Source organism: Emydura macquarii, unplaced genomic scaffold (assembly GCF_026122565.2).
Source record: "Emydura macquarii macquarii isolate MOO-44397 ecotype Brisbane River unplaced genomic scaffold, CSIRO-AGI_Emac_v2 contig_2897, whole genome shotgun sequence".
Classification (NCBI taxonomy): Eukaryota; Metazoa; Chordata; order Testudines; family Chelidae; genus Emydura; species Emydura macquarii.
The window spans coordinates 12,036,802-12,059,800 of record NW_027133034.1 but is presented as its reverse complement, the minus strand read 5'-3'; the positions used below and the strand labels follow the sequence as shown (position 1 = coordinate 12,059,800).

At 38.0% G+C, this 22,999-nt stretch overlaps 1 protein-coding gene across 1 annotated transcript in view; it reads left to right on the top strand.

Moving 5' to 3' along the window:
- Nucleotides 1–22,999, top strand: part of PTCH1 (patched 1) — a 75,403-nt gene that overhangs the window by 23,008 nt on the left and 29,396 nt on the right. The window contains exons 2-12 of the mRNA XM_067568657.1: nt 2,721–2,910; nt 4,104–4,173; nt 4,292–4,383; nt 5,822–6,020; nt 7,839–7,960; nt 9,924–10,071; nt 10,928–11,059; nt 11,370–11,525; nt 12,138–12,236; nt 13,394–13,519; nt 20,856–20,974. Of these exons, the coding sequence (XP_067424758.1) occupies nt 2,780–2,910; nt 4,104–4,173; nt 4,292–4,383; nt 5,822–6,020; nt 7,839–7,960; nt 9,924–10,071; nt 10,928–11,059; nt 11,370–11,525; nt 12,138–12,236; nt 13,394–13,519; nt 20,856–20,974 (1,394 nt within the window). The 5' untranslated portion in view covers nt 2,721–2,779. The remainder of the gene's footprint in view (nt 1–2,720; nt 2,911–4,103; nt 4,174–4,291; nt 4,384–5,821; nt 6,021–7,838; nt 7,961–9,923; nt 10,072–10,927; nt 11,060–11,369; nt 11,526–12,137; nt 12,237–13,393; nt 13,520–20,855; nt 20,975–22,999) is intronic.

Genomic DNA, 22,999 nt, shown 5'->3' with positions numbered 1-22,999 from the left:
CATAGCATGTATTGGGTACATAATAAGGCTGGGAGACCTTCAAGTAGAGTTTAGTGGCAATTTTTTTTAATGGTGTCTGTCTTCCAAGAGCCGTTTTGGCACCAGCTGTGGATACTTGCAAGACAAGGGCAGAGCATATGTGGCTGTAGCAGTTGTAAAGGTGATTATTCAGCTGATTATGGAGTCTTTAGATCCTTAAATGCAAAAACAAAGGCAAATAGTTGATAGAAAATGTTCTTTGTTTTTGCCTCTCTTTCCTCCCTTCATTGGACATAGTGAAAGGCCATTGATGGAACTATTTGCTTCCAATCTATACATATGTTATCACATATCTATCTTTGGTGGTTAAGCAGATTGTTCCTTTTTAATGTAATTTATAAATAGTATGTGTTCTACATAATTTAAAATGTCTTTAAAATAGTCTGATAAACTATGTTTTAATCCTATTGAGATAAGTGAAATACAAAATGGAACTCGGAAAAAATTAATAAATGGTGTAATGTCTGTTTAACAAGAAAGCTGCTGCATGTTCCGTTTTCACCATCCTGGGGAATATGCCTATTATCTTGAACTTTTTTGTTATTCCTATATTGAATGTAAAAGGAAAAAAAAGCTTTTCTCCTGTCGACTGACTCATGTGATGTAATTCTGATTAGCTAAATCTGCCTTCTCCAGTGAGGTTAATATAGTTTGACAATACCTTGATTAGGAAGCAATAATTTCTGTTGATAGTAAACAGTTGGTCACTTTCAGCAGAGATGGAGAATGTCCTCTTTTGTCTTGCATTAGGTTTGAGCGGTTGGCTAAACTTGGAGTTAAATTCCAGTGAGTCCATAAGTAAAGTGATGTATTGATCCAAGAGTGGAATGACAGAGCATGTAGTAGTAGTAAATAGTGATGCTATGGTAGCACCCAAAGGCTCTAATTAGATTGGGGCATCATTGTGCAGGGTACCGCAGAAACATAGAGAACAGGGGATTTCAGTCCTGAATGGGTTGCATCTAAAGAATTTTAGAAAGGAGTGCAGAGACTGACTTTTGTTGTGAGAACTATAGATTATCACACATAAAAAGTGTGTCATTGGCACCTATACAAGCTGAGTCAAACTTTGTTAGAGTAACACAGAACAGTGTCCTATGGAGACAGAAGTGAGGGTAATCATTAACCCAATCAGGAAAGCAGTAAGATTTTATGAACAACTTCTATAAGTGCAATTCTATACCTTTGAGAAATGAATGGATGCGATAAATCACTAAATCAGTCTAGATCAATAACTTGATTTGGATTACACAGTTTGATTTCTGTTTGCATTTAATTTTGGTTCATTTAATGTAAAAAAAAACTCAAAGGAGAAATAGCAAGTATGTTTCTTGGGTTGAATTCAATAACAAAGTTTTGTGTTATTTGTCTTCTTTTGTCATGAATGAAAAATCCCAGTAAAATATTTTTTGCTGTGCTTTAGTAACTGGGATGTTAAAAATAGACAAGGGAACATAGGTCTGAAATGTGTAAATTGTCTGTTGCTAATGATGATTGTGATCTGGTATCTATTATAAGATGTGAAGGAGGTAATGCCACATCTCATAGGCGGAGAAAAGGAACCAAAAGCTTTGTGCAAGCAGTTATTTACTTCACCAAAATTTGTTTCCTTGGAATTCGAAACCAAGCAAACTTCATGACAAAAGAAAGCTGAGGTTTCTTTATTTACAGAAGACTAGATTCTGATACCCTTTACTCATACTGGGTAATGCTTTTCTCCACAAATGATGTCATTGATGTCAGTGGGACCATGTAAGGAATAAGGTTCTATCCAACATGAAATATATATGAACTCTTTAGCAGAATGCTCTGGTTCTGTCAGTGGGAAAATAGTACTCAGGGACTGCCTTCATCCATTGCCCACTCTTGTTTAATTCTCTCTGGCAAGGAAGGTTGAACATGGCTCCCTCTAGAGCCCATCAGTATTACACTCCTTCTCCTTTTTCTCTTCTCTGCCATCTCTTGATATGGAGTAGGGTAGGCTATACAGCCCATGTGGGCTTAGGATAGAACTTGGTCCAAGAATTCTGATCAGCTGCATGGCAGCACATTGTGCGGCTGTTAGACTACTAGGGTTGATTGCTCAAATTTAGTTGATTATTTCTTTTGCCTTCAAACCTAACTTAGCAATATTTTTACATATTTCCTAAAGGCAGAAAGTAGTACTCATGCTCATGTACTCTTCCCTTCTCCCTCCTTTTTTACCGAAGAGAACCATTTTGCCTTCTACCATTGCCAAATTATTTAGAAGAGTGTAAATTGAAGCCATTTATCCTGAAATGTGCTATTGGAGCAGACTGTTTATACAAGTGTAAGAAATTGCAGCATAGAAATATTTGGTCTGGTCTGCAAAAAAAAGATTTCTCCATTTGTTTTATTTAAAATTTCTACTTATGAAATATTTATTATAATGTAGAAAAAAGCATGTGTCTAGCAGCCTCTAATTTACACACGTCCTTATTTAGTTCAGTCCAGACAATGACATTGCTTTTTAATGAAGAATAATTTTTGTTACATTGTTGGCATAATGAATTTAATATTAGTTTAAAATTACTTCAGCTCAGCTGACTACAGCGTATTCCATCCTGATGGGGAAGTTTATTGGTGACCTGTGAGCAATTATAATGTGAACCTAGAGTACGTTATTGGCTAACACAAAGCTGTAAATATTTGTCTGTCAGTTGGTGGACGAGTGAGTCGGGAGTTAAATTACACACGCCAGAAGATTGGAGAAGAGGCCATGTTTAACCCCCAGCTCATGATTCAGACACCACAAGAAGATGGTGCTAATGTACTAACCACAGAAGCACTCAGACAGCACCTTGACTCTGCACTTCAAGCCAGTAGGGTACACATTTATATGTACAACAGGTAAGGTGGGGAAGCAAACGTATATCTGATCATTTGTGGCAAGTAACATGTAGATATATGCTTATTCTCTGCTTGACGTATATTTTTGAAAGGCTAACAATTCCGAACACCTTCCTTTGGGCATTGCATTTTGATTTGTATTTATGATTGTCAGGACTTATACATTTGAAAGGGTTGTGTGATAGCAGTGAGTGATTGGATCTCAATACATAAAACAAAAGATAAGAGGCATTGGATCTGATCCTGAAATCCTTACTGCAGCATCAGCCCTATAGTTTGGTAAAGTAGTGGTGGCTCTGCACCACAGAACTTGCCAAACTTGGGTTTCCGTCATGTGTATAAGTGCTTAATGTGTCTTGATAAAATGGTTTATCTAAAAATAAAATTAAGCATGGTAATAGGAATAAACATGTCTAGCAATAAGGGGGATCTTTAACAATAAGTATTCACATAGTTGTTGACCTTGGGCTAGATAGTGTAGTTAGGTACCCTTCTGAGGTACCTTCAGTTCCTGCCAGAGTTACCTCTTGGTTGGGGCAGTAATCTGATACACTCTGGTGTATCAGAGCAGGTGCCTAGCACAGGTAAAGCCATGGTCTCATTTACACCCTGTCCCTTCCTGCCCACTTGTTTCTAGGAGGAGCATCTCCAGGATAGCTCCTGCACTTCCCCAAGAGTTAAGACGCTGAGATGATGGTTGTTGTAACACAGCCACAGTGGGAGATAGGACTCCTAATTCCTCCTACTCTCCAGCACAGATGACTTTGGGCTAGGAATATTCTAGCCTCCTGAGCCTGATTCTGTCACTCCTGCACGCCCTCTCTTTGGTCACATTGATTAGTACCTAACGCTATAAGTAGTCCCACTTACATAGAGCCAGATTCTGCCACCTTCATTCAGGTTGAATAACATATTGCTCCAAAAGTAGCCCCATTGTCTTTAATGACTTTTATACAAATAACTTGCTATGACTAACACAAACTCTCTGTAGATGCACCAAAAGACTTTGCACTGTGAGGTGTTGTGTGCTAACTCCAAACAAGACCTCCCTTTCTCAGTACTTAGTAGCTATCTAGAAGTGAGCTATCTAGAAGTAGCTATCCATCTACATATGCAAATTTTAAATATGTGTTGTGTTTATATAATGCTTTTTTTATTGTGGAAGAAATTTTTGTTCTTTATATTTTTTATAGACAATGGAAATTGGAACATTTATGTTTTAAATCAGGAGAACTTATCACAGAAGCAGGTTACATGGACCAGGTAGATATACAAGTTTGGTTTATACACATTTTACTTCCCCACTCTTTCTAATAACTTCCACTTGTGCACTTTGATATGTTCTAGCCTAAACATGTTTTCCCCCTTCTAACTTTGACAGATTATAGAATATCTTTATCCTTGTTTAATTATCACGCCTTTGGACTGCTTCTGGGAGGGGGCAAAGTTACAGTCAGGGACTGCCTATCTATTGTAAGTAAACTTTTGTTTTGTTTTATTTTCTAGTTTGTGATTTTTTTTAATGGTAAAACTGTGCATCTTTTCACATTCCATTCCCATTGTTTTTTCAGATGCTAGTTTAACCACGGAATAAAAACATTAGTGATGAGTCAGAAAATGTATATGGATTTTATTTTTTAATTGAACAAAAAATGCTCCACAGTTTATTTCTCATTTTTTTTCAAAAGTTGATTTGTAGGCATCAAATTAATCTTCATTAATTTTTACCATTACATTAACATGCAAAAGAAAATACAGATTCTCAGTTTTTATGGGCTTTTTGAAGTTGTTTGCATTTTTGGAAATAAACTTCATTTTTGTCCTTGAAAACCAGAAAGGCTTTGATTGCCTGGGAATTCAGTTTAACTGTGGATAAAATGTATGTGGATAGTTGTCTTGAGTAAAATCTCGAGTCTTCCTAAGGAGTAAAAAGCTAATCCGTTGTTTATTAGATCATTAAAGAAACCAAAAATAGTATCTTTTATGAAGGTTTTCCACAGCATACTAGTGTGATATTGTCTGCACTCGATTCTTCAAAGAGTTAATTGTTAATCTGTGCAGACATTTTTGGTTAATTATGCAAGAGTTAGCATTTGAGTTATTGTTTCTGCCCTGGTTTGCATGTGTCTGTAAAGCAATTTGCAATGGCCATCTCCTAACCTTTAGTGTACAGTCTTAGATGGGGAAATAAGGGGTTTTGTGTTTTCTGGTTGGGAGATTCGGAATAATGACTTAAGCCTGGTTAAGCAGATACAGTGTGGTTTGAACCACAAAATAAGGCAGCCAAAAGCCTTTCTGGTCTATCAACATCACAAATTCAAAAGTGGGGGGTGGGAGAAGTGGCAGGGATAGTGGTGATGGCCATGGCAGCAGGGGAGTTTGCTTGTTGATTGCCAAACTGTCAGGGAATTGGAAAGAGCACAGTACTATTAGAGGTAATAAAGATCAGATATTTTGATTGATTACATTTGAAAAACATTTATTAGACTAAGAAGTGGTAATCTGACACTGTGTGAAATTGTTTCTCCCCTCTGTGCCCCTTCTTCCCCTTTGGTATTACTGCTTTGAAGCAGCAGTTGGCTGCCTTTGGAGGGGGGGAGACAGGTTATAGGAGTACATTTAGTTAACATGTAAATATTCCCTTTATTAGAAAAAGGCTGTAGTATCTCAGTGCTAAGGCTGATCTTTACCTATAGGGCTTTTTCATAAGGTTGCATCAGGTCTCTACATGAAGAAAATATATAAACAAATCCAATTCAAATATACATTTCATTTTATAAAATAGTTTCCAAAAGTGGATTCCAGTTCATGCCAAAATAGCTAAAAGAGCTTTTGTACAAATATGGATTTAAAAAATAAAGGTTTTTCTTCAATGAACTTTTCATGATTCTGCCCCTAATCTCTTTTACAGAGGGAAACCTCCTTTGCAGTGGATAAACTTTGACCCCTTAGAATTCTTGGAAGAGTTAAAAAAAATAAACTATCAAGTAGAGAGCTGGGAGGAGATGCTGAATAAAGCAGAGGTTGGTCATGGTTATATGGATCGACCTTGCCTGAATCCTACTGATCCTGATTGTCCAGTCACAGCCCCCAACAAAAATTCAACCAAAGTAAGCTTGCTTATCATCTGTGGACTATTTCAGGGAAGAGGGCATATGTGGAGAGGGGAGGAAAAAGGAGTGTAATTTTTTAAGAGCAACACAAGTCTCATATTTCCTAGCAATCTTTATTATTCGCTTCCTGTTATATACATTTAACCATGAGCTGCTAACTTTCTTGAATCTCTGAGGCAATACTGTGACCCACATATTCAGAGTCAGATTATGGCTCTTGAGCCAAGGGTGTTATAGGGAATGGTACCACAAGGACACACTATCCCATCTGGAACTCCAGCAGTCATTGTGCCTCAGGCAGGAGGAGCACAGCTGCTGCTACACATTTACATGGTGCACCAGGCTGAGACAATTTTGCTGACTTTTGCAGAATGTTGGCAGGTCCTTGGCCCCAACTTCACTTGCCCCCTCCAGCCCACTGTAAGAAGTCTAGCCGCACTGGTGATGCCAGATTTGTTTAGTCGCTGACCCTGATTTTACTTTTAGTTACACTGGTAAATCAAGAGTAACCACACTGAAGTCATTGTGGTTACATCAGTGTAAAATCAACATGTGAGTAGGAGAATCAGGTCTGTTGTACTTTCGGCCTATAAGAACTATGATTATGCCTGGTCCCTCTGTAGAAACATAATGGGAGGTAGGTGCCTTGTGTCCTCTACCCCCGGAATACCTGTGCAAGGCTTGACTCAAGCCAGTCTTTCGTGTCATTTGGATTTGGGTACTTTCACGACCCAGTCCCTTATCACACAAACATATTAACAAGCAAAAGCTCATGAAAAGAAATAAAATTATACTAAAGAATGAGGTTTACTTGTTGACAGTCCTCACTTGGAATTGAATGTGCTGGAAGATCTTTTCCACCTCACTGAAATTAATGGGAGTCAATTGGCCAATCCCAGCCATTTCCAGGGTTTCAGTTGGAGTTTTGCCTAAGAAAGAAATTTCAGAATCAGACTGCACATATACATGACAAATCATATTCCTAATGCTATTTTGAATTTGCATATTCAGAATGAGTATTCCAAATAGCATATCTACATGGGCACAGAAAATGAATTATCTAGAAAAGTGTTAACAAGGAGTGCTTCTTTGTAGATTTTGTTGTAGTAACGTTTGTTCTGACATTAGAAACAGATTCTGCCTTCATGTTTTATTAGGAACCCAGTCTGTAGTCTTGGATGTATATCTCCTTGTAAATCAGTCACTTTTGGAAGGCACTATAGACCTTATGCCTCCTTCATCAAGATAATCTTAGGACTTTTTTTATTTAATATATTTTAAAACGCTATGGCCTCTTCATTGATGTAGTAGTATATTTTCCTTGTTCCCAATATCTTGAGATATATTTTTAATCAAGTTTTCATGTATTACCAGTCAGAGTTCCTGAAATCAATATTTAGAATAATGTCTTCATGAGCACCTATCACCTATTGCATTGTGTTGAGAATATTAGCAGAGAAGTCAAACGTGGCTATTCAACTTACATGTTTCAGCGCATTCATGGAATAAGTATTAGGATTACAAATAGAAACTACTTGTCATATAAATATATAGTTAATCTGTATTTTACAGAGTGTAAAAATAAATAAACCAAACAAACAAAACCAGTATGGTTTAAGCTTTTTCATGGAAAACTATTTGGCTAGCTCCAGCTCTTTGCTGGAAAGTTAATCATGAAATCCATTCTGTTTGGTAAGCACATTTCTAGCATTTGCCTTTTAACTGATTTTATTCTAATGAACTAGATGTTGATGTTGAATATGATTTGTCTGCTAAGTATCACAGCTGGATGACTAATCAATAATTTTATTTTAGCCTCTTGATGTGGCCCTTGTTTTGAGTGGTGGATGCTACGGACTGTCAAAAAAGTACATGCACTGGCAGGAGGAGTTGATTGTAGGTGGAACAGTCAAGAATGGTACTGGAAAACTTGTCAGGTAAACACACAATTTTTAAAGTAAATTCTTGAGCTTTACACTCTTGGGGTTTTTTTAAAACATAGTACAAAGCAATTGCTTCCTAAAATCAGTGAATGTGTAATTTAGTTCCAGATTCAGGAAAATATCTCTAACAAGGACAGCATTTATGTGTGTGCTTAAGCATGTGTTTAAGTAGGCACGTAAGTGCTGTCTTGAATAGGTATGACTTAGGCACACGTTCAGCTGCTTTCCTGAATTGGGACCTTAATAATTCTCAGGGTTTAAAAACCATTTAATACTATGTGCAACTTGCAAAAGTTTTCAAAATAAAAAACTGACATTTTCATGTGACATTTTTAGAGTTGCAAAACTGTCATACAAAAGAGAAAACCTCACTGCATGCTGAGGTCACTGCTGCCTGCTTCTGATCCAACAGCAACATGTGCATATTCCTCAGAGTGGCGGACTTTTTCTGGTGACTTAGGGCCTGATCCACAGAGGGACTTAGACATTGTGATGCTTAGTGTTCCAATGCTTAACTTTTAGGTATCTAAAAAAATCACAAGAACATAGGTGGTTAAGTTTGTGCTTCAGGGAGGTGCCTATCTCTGCTTGAAATCCATGAACCTGGAGAAGACGAGGGCTCTTCCACTAAACTCGCGTGTGATACCCAATCGATAGCCATGCTCAGAGGCTGCCTAAATAAACACAAAACATCCAAGGGATAGTGGAAAGAGGAGGAGGCAGATCTCCCTTATAATCTTTAACCTATTGGTTAGGGTACTCAGCTAGGATGTGGGAAACCACTGGTTCAAGTCTCCCCTCTGTCGGATGAGAAGGGGTTTGAAGAGGAGTGTGCCACTTCTTCAATGAGGGTTCTAACCACTGTACTTCTGCAGGAGAGACTGAGGGAGCCCCACATCAGAATATCCCATAGGATAATGGTTAGAGCATTCACCTGAGAACAAATTCTACTCTGAGTGGAAATATATCTTGACTAAACATTGTGATGGATGTAACAAAAACCTGGAATGTGGCAGGCATCTCAAAAGAATTCCTAGGACACCAGCACATCATATGAAGAAATAGAACTATCCTTCGAAACAATGGGCCATATGATCATTTCACATATATGTAGAGTAACAGAAGTTTAAGATGCAGGTTATATATTAAAATTAAATTAAACAAAGGTGTGCACACACAGAGACACAACATAAGTAACCTTAAGAAGTTAAAAAATGCATGCAGAATTTTTAATAGAAGTTTTGTTATAGATTTTGAAGTTTTTACATGGAGTATTAAGAGGTTTTATTTTATTTTTAATTAATTGAATATATTCTAAAAGGTGAACTGCAGTATAGTTTAAGAAGTGGCCAAAAAACATATCTAAAGTGAAATGTGTAAGGGGTTTTCTTGGATGGCTATGTGTGCTAGGGGAAACAATTGTATAATGTTAAACAGCGACCAAAAATTTACTGATGAACAGTGATCACACTTTGTGTAATCCTTGTTGCTTGTCAAGATTTCAGTCTGGCATTTCTCCCCAAGGATAGCAAACATCCCAGAACCCCTGGATGAAGAATTATGGACAACTTGCTACATTATGCAGTACCTCGTAAAAATGCTATTCCTCTGGCCTCCCTAGTTCATATATTAGACATTAGATAGTAAATTGACTATTAATTTAATTTTTGTCTTTGTACATAACAGATTTTGTAAGGTTACATCTTTTGGGCTTGAAACTGATCTTTAGTGGAATCAGAATCTGGCCCTAAATACTGTATATACGAATCAATACATTTGCACCCAGTAAGTAACTAAAGAGAATAATTACTCTGGTTCAATTTTAATGTCCTTTATAAAGGCAAAAAAATCATACAAGTTGTTTTAAGGCTCTGATTCGAGTCTTTGTGCAACGAAAATCGTTTCCTGGAGATGTCTGTTTTATGCCTTTTCCTCCTTCTCCCTCTCACTGTTACAGTGCTCAGGCTTTACAGACCATGTTTCAGTTAATGACTCCTAAGCAAATGTATGAACACTTCAAGGGATATGAGTATGTTTCACACATCAACTGGAATGAGGACAAGGCAGCAGCAATTCTGGAAGCCTGGCAGAGGATGTATGTTGAGGTAAAATACAAGATCACATGGAAATCATGCCTTGAAATTTTACAGATTACAGAGATTATGGTAGTCCAATAAGGATTATGCTTAATGTGTGGGTATGTCCTGGTTTTAAAGTAATAAGGTATTCACTGCAACAGGATACTTTAAAATATTGCTTTTCTTTCTTCTTTTTAATATAACAACTATTTGGCAGCTGACATATGAGTAGCACTAAGAAAATGTACCCTTTATTTTTTGTTTCTCTTATTGAGAACATTTTTTTGATTTGCTGAGACTGAAAATGAACTGAAGATGTAAGAGCTACACTGAATTTAAAAGCACTTGGTCAGTGTGATTACTGGGGAAAAGTGTCTGGAAAACATTAGCTAGCCATAGAATCTGTTCACAGCTGCAGTCCCATTGGTGAGGTCATGTGACATTATCTGGCCTTTGTTTCCCAGGCATTGACCTCTGCTGAGCTGCTTGTGACCTCTCTAAAGTGGCCAGCCAATGAAGAAAGAGAGGAGTGCCCTTAAGAATTTGTTGTTTTGGATTAGAGGCAAACAACAAATCAATTGTAGAGTTACAGAGAGAAAAGGAGGAGAGCAGAAAAGCCTTCTTAAATTTCAATATTTAAAATTGTTCTGAATGAACTGTGATTGCAACCTTCACATTCTAATTTGATCATCAGTAGCTTGCAGTGAATAAGCACCAAATACGTTAGTCATTTCATGTAGGATCAACAAAATCTCAACTGAAGGGTGTATATTTTAATGCTAATACTTAAGACAAAAGTTGGCTTCAAATGTGTCCTGCAGAAAGCTCATAATATTGTATCCCCTTCGTTTAGTAATGCTTATTGTTAAATTTCTTTTGGCAGGTGGTTCATCAAAGTGTTACACAAAACTCTACTCAGAAGGTGCTTTCCTTTACTACAACTACTCTGGATGACATCCTAAAATCATTTTCTGACGTCAGTGTTATCAGAGTTGCTAGCGGCTACTTATTGATGGTAAAATAAATGGAATCTTGTTTATTTAGTGATCTCTACTGTTCTAACTGCTTTTAACTCACATGTACATTATTGACACCAATCTGTGTTATATGCAATTTTCATAATGCCTAGGATGAAATTGTAAGTTTGCAATTTGACTTTGCAACTTTGAATCATGAGTATCACTTGTTTGTTTAGGTAACATCTCTAATGTGTGCACTCTTTTAAAAATGTATTTTGTGTGCAAGCTTCTGGTTGGGGAGGGAAACATTAGAATATGAGACATTCTAATGTTTTGCTTTTGTTTTTTCCATTGTTCTGCTTTCAGCTTGCCTATGCCTGCTTAACCATGCTGCGATGGGACTGTGCCAAGTCCCAGGGTGCCGTGGGGCTGGCAGGAGTCTTGTTGGTTGCACTCTCAGTGGCTGCAGGATTGGGCCTGTGCTCATTGATTGGAATTTCCTTTAATGCTGCCACAACTCAGGTATTAAGGAGCTATTTAGTCTGTTGTTAGATTACAAGTGCTCTGTGAGTAAACACTCATCAGAGTCAATCTTTGAAAAAATGAAATAAAAATGCTGAGAAGTTTAGATTTTAATTCTGCACTTGTGCCTATGTCCTCCAGCAGCTAACATTTCATATAATCCACTGTAAGAAATTGCAAGAATAGTGCTCCTGATGGGTAGTAAAGAGAGAGGCCCCAATCCTGCAACTTGCTTCACACAGGCAGACCCCATTGCACTGATTTCTGCAGGGATGCAGGATCGGGGACCAGACATTTTGCTTTAGATCTGAAAGTATCAGGCTGCCCAAGTTCTGACAAAATACACTTGGGATCTAATCTGGTATTCCATGTCTCCCCAGATCTCTCATTGGCTTTAGTGGGAGTTTTGCATGCATAAGGAATGCAACATCAGTCCCTGGTCACTATTTCAGAAAGAAAGTTACTAGGTTTACTTTATCCTTTAGCTTTTCATTCCTGTCCCTGGATTCCTGTTTAGAGTGTGCTGGGAAAATTGTTTAATTAGCTATTTTATATCTGTCTACATGATAGGTCATAAGTATAATATAACAACCTCCTTTGTTTTATTCACAGGTTTTGCCTTTTCTTGCTCTTGGAGTTGGAGTAGATGATGTTTTCCTTTTGGCACATGCATTTAGTGAAACGGGGCAGAATAAGAGAATTCCATTTGAGGTAATGATAAACGGGAGTTGGGTCAAATAAAGGAAAAGCTTTAGAGACACAGAATGTGACTAGGATTAATGGTCTTTTTTTTTTTGGGGGGGGGGGGAGGGGGAACAGCGTAGATTATTTTAGTTTAGAAGTTTATTATTATTTAAATATGATGGAAGAGAGAATTTAGGAAGCAATCCTGCCTCCCCTGCACACCCAAAACTCCAGTTAAAGTTAATGTAATATTTTTGGGGTGAAAGGAATACAGGATTGTGACCTTAAAATATTTTTGCATCCATCATTAGAAGATTTAAGACTCAAAGGAACAAGAGGGCAGCACATTTTGAAAAACAAACACTCATTTTAACTGTTGCATAGAAAATATTTGAGATGAGTTTGTTTTGTTTTTAATTATGTATGTTCCTCAATTTTTCATTGTTTTTATTTATAAAGGAGTGATAATTGAAAATACTATAATCCTCTCATTTTTATAGCATTCCTGTTCTAATTGGGGTTTTGTTTTCAGTTTGATGTTTTGTATCTGAATTACAAATCTCTGAAAAAGCAACATGTTTTTTATTTTATACAAACGGTGTCTTCCACACACCCTTTTGTCATCTGGCTTAGCACACAAGCACTACAGACTCCTTTACCTGTAGCCTCCATGTGCTTTTAAACCAACAGCAAATAGCCCTTTCTCAATTTTTTAATGAAGTATGATCCTTGATTTATTGCTACATGCTTTCCAAGACATGTGGATACAGAGTTTAGGCATGAGTTTAATGCATGCTTATTTTGTCTGAAAAATATTTTAAAACAAAAGTGACTGAATTGATACAAAACATAACCTTGTTAATAAAAGAAATATTTGATATCTGATGTCAGCATCAATCTAGCTTTGAATTTTGAAGCCATGCTAACCCTTCATTTCCCCCTAAAGAATTGTTAGTACATTATGTGGAGCCTGCTGTATTGTCAGATTATGTTAAGTGTGTGCTTTTATTTCAGTATGGACTTGTAATGGATTGTTATTGTCATCATCTTACATCTACAGGGGTGATCTCTCCTTGCGACCTCACAGCTCCATTTGCAGGATCTAGCCTTTTAAATACCCAGTGCTCTGTACACTTGAGTTAATTTGACTATTTGACTCTTAAGATATGTTGTATGTTTTTCAGGATAGAACAGGTGAATGCTTGAAGCGAACAGGAGCAAGCGTCGCCCTTACATCTATCAGCAATGTTACTGCCTTCTTTATGGCTGCCTTAATCCCTATTCCTGCTTTACGGGCATTTTCACTCCAAGTAAGTTGATACCATGTTTTGCTGGCTTTTATGATTGTGCTTCTATCATGGTGGAGCCAGGATAGTAACTCTCTCTGTTAGTATCATGGTCAATACCTGGCACTCCTCCACTTCACTCCACTGCACTGACTTCTGCTCCCATTTGCCACACATATAGAAGGAGGTGATAACACCCATTCTTTTCACTCTGACTCTGCTCCTCCTAGTTCTCGCACATCGAGGAGGTGGATCCTGACCCTCTGGTGTGCTGCAGGAGAGTGAAAGAGCAACCTGACCTGTCCAATCTGTGTCTCAGCAGAAAAGTAGAAAACTAAGCAAGATTTGACCCTCCCATCCCATGGTAAAAGCAGCAGGCTATACACTAGCCTACAAAAACAGATTGCTGATTGGGGTATAATTCCTCGTGCAATGACAGCAGCAAGGAGGATGGCTGCCACATAAACTATTATCACAGCAATAAGTACTTCTCTTATTCCCAATGTCTTTTTAACCGGGTATTGGAACAAAGTGTATCAAGAATTTCATGTGCCCAACTACTTTGAGAGAATGTGTGAATGTTATGAATGGAAGTCTCTTTCTCTCTGTCTCTGTCTCTCTCTCTTTTGTATTTATGTTTGTGATAAAATATCTTCAGAGAGATGAAATATTAAGAAATACTGAAGGAAGCTCCTCTTAAAAGCTAAAGACTCTTTGAAGATTGCTCTGGGAGGTTCTCCTCTGACACTGATCTAACACAGAGACAATTTATGGCACTGTCTGACCTTAATACAGAGCAGAAAAACTGTACTTTTTCAGTAGTCATTTTTCTTCTTTTGTAGCCTGGTTCTAATCATTTTTCATTCTACTTGACCCTTGACCTACTCAGAGGAAGTGAGGGCTGCAATTTTTCTTAATACCTGTGGCAATTATTGCAGTTTTCAGAGGCTCAAGCGTGTCTGCATTAAGCTGTGAAATGATAAGCAGTTACTGATTACAGCTGCTTGAAGACCACTGAACATTAATCATTTGTTTACTATCTTTTGCTGAGTAGGTATTTTGATAGTGAATAATACAGAAAATATAGGAAAACATAGGCATCACTGTTTTGCACTGTAATGTGCAAATGTGCAATGTACATGTACAATGTACATGTAATGTGCAAATGACATCTAAAATTAGGGATGCAACTCTGAGTCTTTAGCAGCAATTCATTTGTTGCAGGTAGCAGGGGTGATACAATTAACTCTGAAAGCCACTTTCATCTCTTCTGGGGGATATTGACAGAGGAGTTGCCTAGCATCTTATGGCAAAGATCAACTGATATAGACTTTGTTCAGAATTCACACCTACTCACACAAATAAGGATTAACATAGATTTCAGCACTCCCTATTAGTGTATACACAGTGTATTAAAAGTAGCCTTTTTTCTTTTTGATTGCTTTCTTTGAATGAAATTATTTATGATGACCTATTTTACTCCATGGCCCAACTCCGAGGATCCAGCACCTAGCCCAAATAGCAGAAACGGCTCTAGGTATCTCCACTCAGAGTCCTTGGGAACTCGTCTTCCCCCTTCCCTTCATATGCTACACAGTGGCTGCCAAATGGCTCTGTGGAGGCTACCTGACTCTAATGTATATATCTATCATAAGAAAAACTGGAGGATCCACACAGAGAGAGATTCTGTGGCCCCAGTCACTTAACTTGTGTTGTTTTGGGGGCATTCACAGATATGGACTCCATGCTGTTAAGGGGTGCTGCAGCCCTGTGGAGTCTGCCTCAAATATATCCCCACTACAAACATCAGAAATACACCAATTCCACTGCCAGTGGGACTTTCACAGAGATAGCAGCTGTATTAGTCCATGTGTGCATATACTTTATGTTAAACTTCTTCTCTCTTCTGTTTGATGGATATAATATTATGTGACCTATAGTTTTGCTGTGAGTTCAATTAGTAGTTCACAGTACCAGTTCACATGTTGTCAGACATACCATGCTTTTGAAAAACAAATATCTGTAGTTCCCTATGAAGTTTCAGCACATCCAAGTATGTCCGGTATGGTTTTCGTGTTCAAATTACTCAGACTGACAAACATCAGAATTAAAGTCTCATATAACGTAGCAGTTATCTTAGAATCTTTCTGTAGGAACTTCTACTCTATCCTTCCAGTATCTAAAACAGTACTTGGCTTACCCAGTCTTTTCATGTATGTTGCCATAACCTCTCTCTGCTCATATGTAGTAGCACATTTTACACATATGACAGATGAAATAATGTGCAAAATATGCACCCTATGACCTGAATTGAGGATCTGCTGGTAACTGAACAATGTATGAACACAAATGAAAAATAAAGCCCTTTATTGTCAGAAACGGGGGCATCTATTACTTGTTCTGTATTACTTCACCAGGTGTAATCAAAATCAGATGATGCATTTAATCACAGCATTCAGAATCAGTTAACCATGTAAGACTCTAATGGGTGGTCTGTATTTACATGTGGATTTCTTTATTTACAATTTTCTTCCTCCCGCTCTCTCTCTCATTCCAGTTTGTTTAAACAAGAACTCCTCGTTATCTTTGACACTTTCCTAGCAGAGCTTAGAAAGCATTGAAATACAGCAGTTTTCTTTTCATAGATGCTGATTTCTATTAATCTAGATAGCAAACTTTTAGCAGATGGGCTTAAAAAGAGGGTTGCCTTTGACCTTATTTCTCTCTTCATTCACTTTCTTCAAGACATTGCAAGATAGCTGTCAAAGCTTCCATAGCTTTTGAGGCCCAGGATCTGTAAAATAATCCAGCTGCTGAGGGAGAATAAATGGTTTCCTGACTAGCCCCTATAAATGGGAACACAACCTTCAGCCTAGCATATCAACACTTTCTTTTTTGTGAACTTCTGTTGTGTGAGCTAATGTAGCTCATCCATCCTTCTGAATTGTTCAGTTACTTTAAGAAATTCAAAGCCCACAAAATAGGGTGTTGCTGTCTCAAGTGTTGACTAAAATTTTTCTTTTAAATTCAAATTTATTCTGTCACTTTTACAGATCTTACATAATGTATTAGCCTTTGTCAAATATAAAGAAATGAAAATGAGCAATCTTAAAGTGAGCTTCTACAATGTATTACTTGAAGGGGGTTGCTTTGCATTACAGCTTTTATAACGCAATTTTTTAATCATTTGTTGCTTTCATAGATCATTTAAGTAAGGGACATAGAATTTGAGATGCTGAATGCCTCTTGAGCACCCCCAACTCACACTGAATCACCTCTTAGAGGGCTGACAGGATTGGGTACTACATTTGCAGAGCTGAATAATATTCTTAAAACTAGTGTAAGCTATCAAAAAAATCTGAGAATTTTTTTGGCCAAATCTGCTGCAAGAACATCTTCAAAAATATAAATCTTTTATTTATAAATGATGAAGGAAGTGGAAGAATATAAAAACTATGAGCCAAATTCTGCCCTATCTATGCAACCTTACTGAATTTATGGGACAAATTCAGCCCTTGCAGAAAAGGGCACATCTTGATGAAAATCAATAGAACTTAGCTCACTTACACCAGCACTGAATTTGCCCCTATCTGCAGTGGAGTTATTTGGTTGTTCTAGTCATTCAAGCACGGAACTTAGCCCAATAAATCATAGCAATAACAATTTTCCTCAATGCAAGAATGACAAACTTTTCCCTAAATATTAAAGTAGATTGCCATGTGTAAGATTATTTTCATAATATACAACATACCATGTAGCTGAAAGGGATACCTGTGCTTTTTTGAGAGAGAGAATGTAAGCTGTAAAATTCATTCATTAACTTACTCTGTGGAGTAATACTGAAAAAGCTTGTCCCCTCTTCTTTTTCAACTCCTTAAACTTTCTCTGCTCCTGTCATGAGGATTTAACAGAGCAAAAGTAAAGCCTGGGGGTGGAAGGGGAAATCCAGCCATGTATGCTATCAGAAGGCAGTTGCAGATAGGCAGCAGTAAGGTGGAAGTCTGCATGACAGGCCTCCTCATCTGTTCATCACCTCTGGCTGTGCAGCACACCCACTCTCCTTGGGTGGTCTGCCAGGAATGGCAGATACCAGCACATACCTTGGGCAGGGCCCCAGCCTACCAGCCTTGCTAGCTTCTCCCTCAATGACTCCAGCACAGACTTCCATTCTCTTATTTCAGTCAACAGAGGCGGCAGCAGCCACCAGATTTTAAAGCAGTAGATTAGTGAAATGTTTAGAGCTTGAGTTTGGTTCAGAGAAAACAGCCAAATTCTCTGAACATGTTTGATGCTCTTCCAGTAGAGAGCCCCTTCAGCCTATACCCCCAACTAGGCCCCAGCTCCTTCCCTCTCTACCACTAGTCCAGAACTTCTGTTGACTTTTCAAGAGGGAGGCGTGAGGCTCTCCCCACTCCCTCTGCTGGCTCTTGTGGCTGCTGATTTCAGATTCCTGGGGCTATATTCCCACACTACAGACTTTGTTAATTTAGAGGTAAGGTGCAATTCCTATTGACATAATCACTACAAATCAAGGAAATTGCCAGTGAAGGCCACGTTCATTCACATGCCTCAATACCCAAACATCACTCAACCCAGATGCCAAACCTCCATGACGTTAGCACTGAGGGAAGCCTTTGACTCAGGTCCTGATACATGGGCACATAGAAACTCTGCTCTTCCTCAGTCTCCCCTCGCCTCACTGCAGTCCCCTCCCACTAAACCTGATTCTCATCCTACTTAAATCCCCACACCCTCCCAAAACCTCCTGCCCTTTTTGCTTTCTTGGGTCCCCATCAGCATATGTTAGGAGCTGATCTGGGGATTCAGGGAGGTAGGCTATAACAGTTGCATTGGCTTCTCTTTGATGAGATGATGGCTTAAGATTGATAAGGAGAACAACTCGATGTATTTCATTTTAAAAAAAGAAAATGATCCTATACCTGAGGTGTCATTCTGTGTGTGTGAGTGAGTTAGAGGAAGATCAAAACTTGGAGTTTGTAAGGACCATGATACTTAAGCTAAAGGAGTCAATAAAACTATGAGAGTCTTAAGGAAATTTCACAAAAGGATTGTTTTTAAAATGTTTTTCTTGTCAGTAAATCTGTGACCAAAATTACATTATGGAGAATTCAGTAGTCCTAGGAAGAGGAGTTGTGTTTAATGTGCAGACTAAATTTACCTATTAGAGTATGAAGTAGAACGCTTTTAATCCTGTTTACATACAAATTCCAATTCAATTTTAACTATAGAGCCCCAAAGCAATTGGGGCCCAAGGGTTGCTGGGACACACAATGGAACCCCAGTAAGGTAAGGGCTGTGTGTGGATGTGTTGGGGTGGGGGTCTATTAAGCCCAGTTAGAGGTCTTTGTGGGTGCTGGAAAAATCAGGGACTATATTGGGAAATTGGGAGCAGGGCTTGACTGATCTACCAATATCTCAAAAAGTTTGGATAAAGATTGACAGAGACTCTTTCTTTAACTGAACTAATTACTCAGCTATTCTTCAGCTATGATTGACTTAGCAGAATAATAATAATAAAAAAAACTTCAGCAAACTAGGCTCAGTAAATACCTCCCCTGCTACAGCAGCAGTTTGTTTTCCTGACAGATTCAATCCATTCTAGAAAGGATCAAAAGGAAATCACTTAATTTTGCAGTCCTGGCTATGACCTTACATACCTTTGTGTGTGGGTATTTATAAATCATGGAATGGTCCTTGGATCTTTTCCCTGAAAGATTCAAGTGTTGGTTAAATGCTAACTATCCTTTTTAACACTAAAGAAACTCTATCAATAGTTACATCTCCAGTCAGATCAATGGTATAAATATCTTGCTTTAATCAGGTTAAAGATCCTAATATAAACAACTAAAAAGGAGCATAAGTATAAACTACTTTAAAGTACAGTATAGTTATAATTTTAGGATTAATATACGTAGAACGTGTTTAAACTGGTGGTTCTGTCATTCTCAGAAAGTAGTAATCATAATTGGTGCTTTACAACTTCAGAGTGCAGTGCAAGCACTGACTAATCCTTGTAACACCATTGGAAGGTTTATTACTCTGGGTTTGCAGGGGAGGCACAGAAAAAAGTCAAAATTGCCTTGTCCCAGGCTACATTATAAGGCCTACATTTTCAAAACTGGATATTAATTTTGGATGCCGCAGATTCAGGGTTCCCAGTTTTGAGACACATGAAATGTGATTTTCTGAGCATCTGAAGCACTTGTTGATTTTTTTTAAATATAATTTTGAACATTTTGTTCATTTGAGTTTGAAATAAGGTTTTGTTTTCCAGACCAGTTTTTTTCTTTCTCTACATGTTGTTCTTCCATTCTCACCCCCAGACATTCCATTATTCACGGTATCTTTTGTGGTCATTCATAGTAGTTTTAGAGAATGATTTTGGAGGTGTATTTTAATTTGCTTTTTAGACTCTAATCATGTGAAGGAATCCCATTGTTCTTGTCACTTATCATTTCATGACTGTACATTGTCAGCTCTTTGGGCCGTGGTCCAGGTTTTTGTTCTGTCTTATCCAGTGCTTCATACAGTGGGGTTCTGGTCCGTGGCAGATCTCCTGGACACTGTTACAGAACACATTAATAATAATTAATAATGCTGCACGTGTGTTCATATATAATACGTAGGGGAATATTTGAGATTTGAATTTAATTTTCATTTTAAAGTTAATATTTAATATCCTTGTTCCATTTTACATACTTATTTTAGTAAAGTTGGTTCATTAATCAAGCGCTGTTAAATTTGAATGGGGGAGTTCTAAAAATAATCCTGAAATATTACTCTGGTTTTTATAGCTAAAATTTAGCTAATTACATCAAATGTGTAGTACATTACTACATAAAGCATTTTCATTAAAGTTTAATTAGAGCTTTTTACATTATTGATTTAATATTGTTCTTTAGTGTTGTAGTGGTAGCTGTATGACTTCATAACCCTCAAATTGATAGCTACAATTTTAACTCCAGGGTGTTTTTTTGGTTTCTGCATTATTAAAACTGCAATAATACAAATTCTCTCACAAAAATATATTTTACTGTATTTTCTTTTTTCAGTTTTAAAATATGTCCATCACCAAGTTTCTGGGTGGACATGCATAAGAACAATATAAAATTTAATATTACAGACATTAATTAAATACTGTAGATTCACCACAATGAAATACGAATGTAAAAATACCTTTCCTAACCTGCTCAGGCTAAAATCTGAATGTACTCATGAGTTGACATGACAAATGGGTAGACCTGTTGAAACTGAAAGGAGTTTGTAAACTTTTTAAAACCTGTATCCTAAAAACATGAAGCTTAGTGATGACATCTCTTTACTTCTGCTTGATTTCTAGGCTGCTGTTGTTGTGGTATTCAACTTTGCCATGGTTCTGCTAATTTTTCCTGCTATTCTAAGCATGGACCTTTACCGTCGGGAGGACAGGAGATTGGATATATTCTGCTGCTTTACAAGGTGAGGCCGTCTGGTAGCGTTATTTTCTATCAAACAATCTCCTTGTGGTTAACACTTGGGACTCTCTCTGTTCAGCAGCCTTTCTGTGTGCATAGTTCCCATTGCAGTGAGCATGAGTTCTGCATGCTTCAGGATCGCAGGATCAGGCCTATAGTAGCATGTTGTCTGCATGGTTTTGTTGCTAACAGGTGAAGCATGTTTGCTCTCTTGGTTTTCTGCCTGAGTGAATGTAAACAATAAACAGTGCTTTCTCTGTTTCATACATACTGAGACACACACACTCATTTTACACTTTGGAGCAAAGCTTTCCAGAATTTTGCAGAAGACTCATGCTTTGAGAATATTCACAAACATTTAGTTCACTGTTTTTATGATTTTTGTACGATCCCAAAAAAGGATCCATATGCTGAAGTAGGAGAGGGGGACCAAAGAGTTAATTTCACTTTGGATGTTTCTCTCAGGGACAGGCCAAAAGTGTGAGGCCCCAAGGCATCAGTTGTGCTTAAAGTTATCGTTAGCTCTATATAATTATTATTACTCTTATACATGGAAACATTTAAACTTTTTTTTTTTAATCTTCCAATAGGTTAGAATTGGGAAATGACTTAAGGGCACAGCTCTCGGTTGGGGTGGGAGAGATGCTAAGAGGGCCATGCCACAGCAGGACAGACTTGGACAGAATTAGGCCTGGTCTACGCATAAAACTTAGGGTGACATAGCTCCCACGCTCAGGAGTATGCAAAATCCACACCCTTGAGCACCACAGCTGTGCCAAACTAAAACTCTGCCATAGGCTTGGCTAAGTCAGTGGAAACATTCTTCCATCAATCTATCTACTGTTACTCAAGGAGGTGGAGTTACTACAGTGAGGGAAAAACCCCTTCTATGGCTGCTGTGGGTCAACACTGTGAGGTGACAGCAGCACAGCTGCAGCGCCATAATTATGCCACTGTAACTCCCATAGTGTAGACAAGTCCTCGGTGATGAATCAGCTCCACCACCCAGGAAATGGGTGTAGCGTGAACTCCCCCCCACCCTTACATTGAGCCAGCTTTGCTGGCTAGTGCTTATGGAGGAGAGCTCATGGAAAGGCTAGAGTCTCTGGCAAGGCACTGGAACTAGGGGATTCTGGAGATACATCAGCACCCCTGGCTTGAAGTAATATAATAACAATGAATGCATGACCTCCATTGTATACATGGTATACATTTTTGTCCAATGGCTTTCTGCCTACCCACTAAAAAAAATCATTCCAGCGCCCCTGGTCACTGGGGAAGCTAACACAAAGCATTGACTACATTTCCCAGTCCTGCTGCAGCTAGTTTGTGCACAGATCAGGCACCTTGTATCCCTTTGCACCCCCACTAAGGACCAGACACAATTTAACCTTTTTATAAAAGGGAGAATGTGCCAAGTCATCTCTAGCTTTGTTTTCAAGAGAATGGTTGAAGCAGGGGACTGTGAACCCAGAGCCTGGTTTCTATTCCCGGCTCTGCCATAGATTCATTGTGTGACCTTGGGGAAGTTACTTAGATCAAAACTTTCCAAAGTTTTCACTAACTTTGGGTCCTCCATTTTTGAGTCCTGATTTTCAGAGGTACTGAGCTCCCACAGCTGCTATTTACTTTCCAATCTGAGCTAACCAAAACAGATGAGGATGTGGATCTACCTACTTATCTATAGATATAGATACCTAATGAGATTTTGCTTTGTTTTGGCAGGCAGGGTTCTGAAAATCTTTTTGTAACACTTGTGTAACCTCAATGAAAAGTTTCTGATACTGTTGTTCTATTATCGGTGCTTCATACCATGTTTATTTTCTCCCCACACTTAAAGAAAAAAACTTTGGCTTTGATGATGTGTCCTTGTAAACTTGATAGCTGCCATGCTCTTGCATAGATACTGCAAAACTGAATGCTTGAGGAGAATACTTCTGTAATTTTGTCTCATAATGTTACCCTCCTGTCCTGGAAATTAATCTTCAGTTATGTTTACTTCATTTTTGCAACATGCAGTGTATTTTCA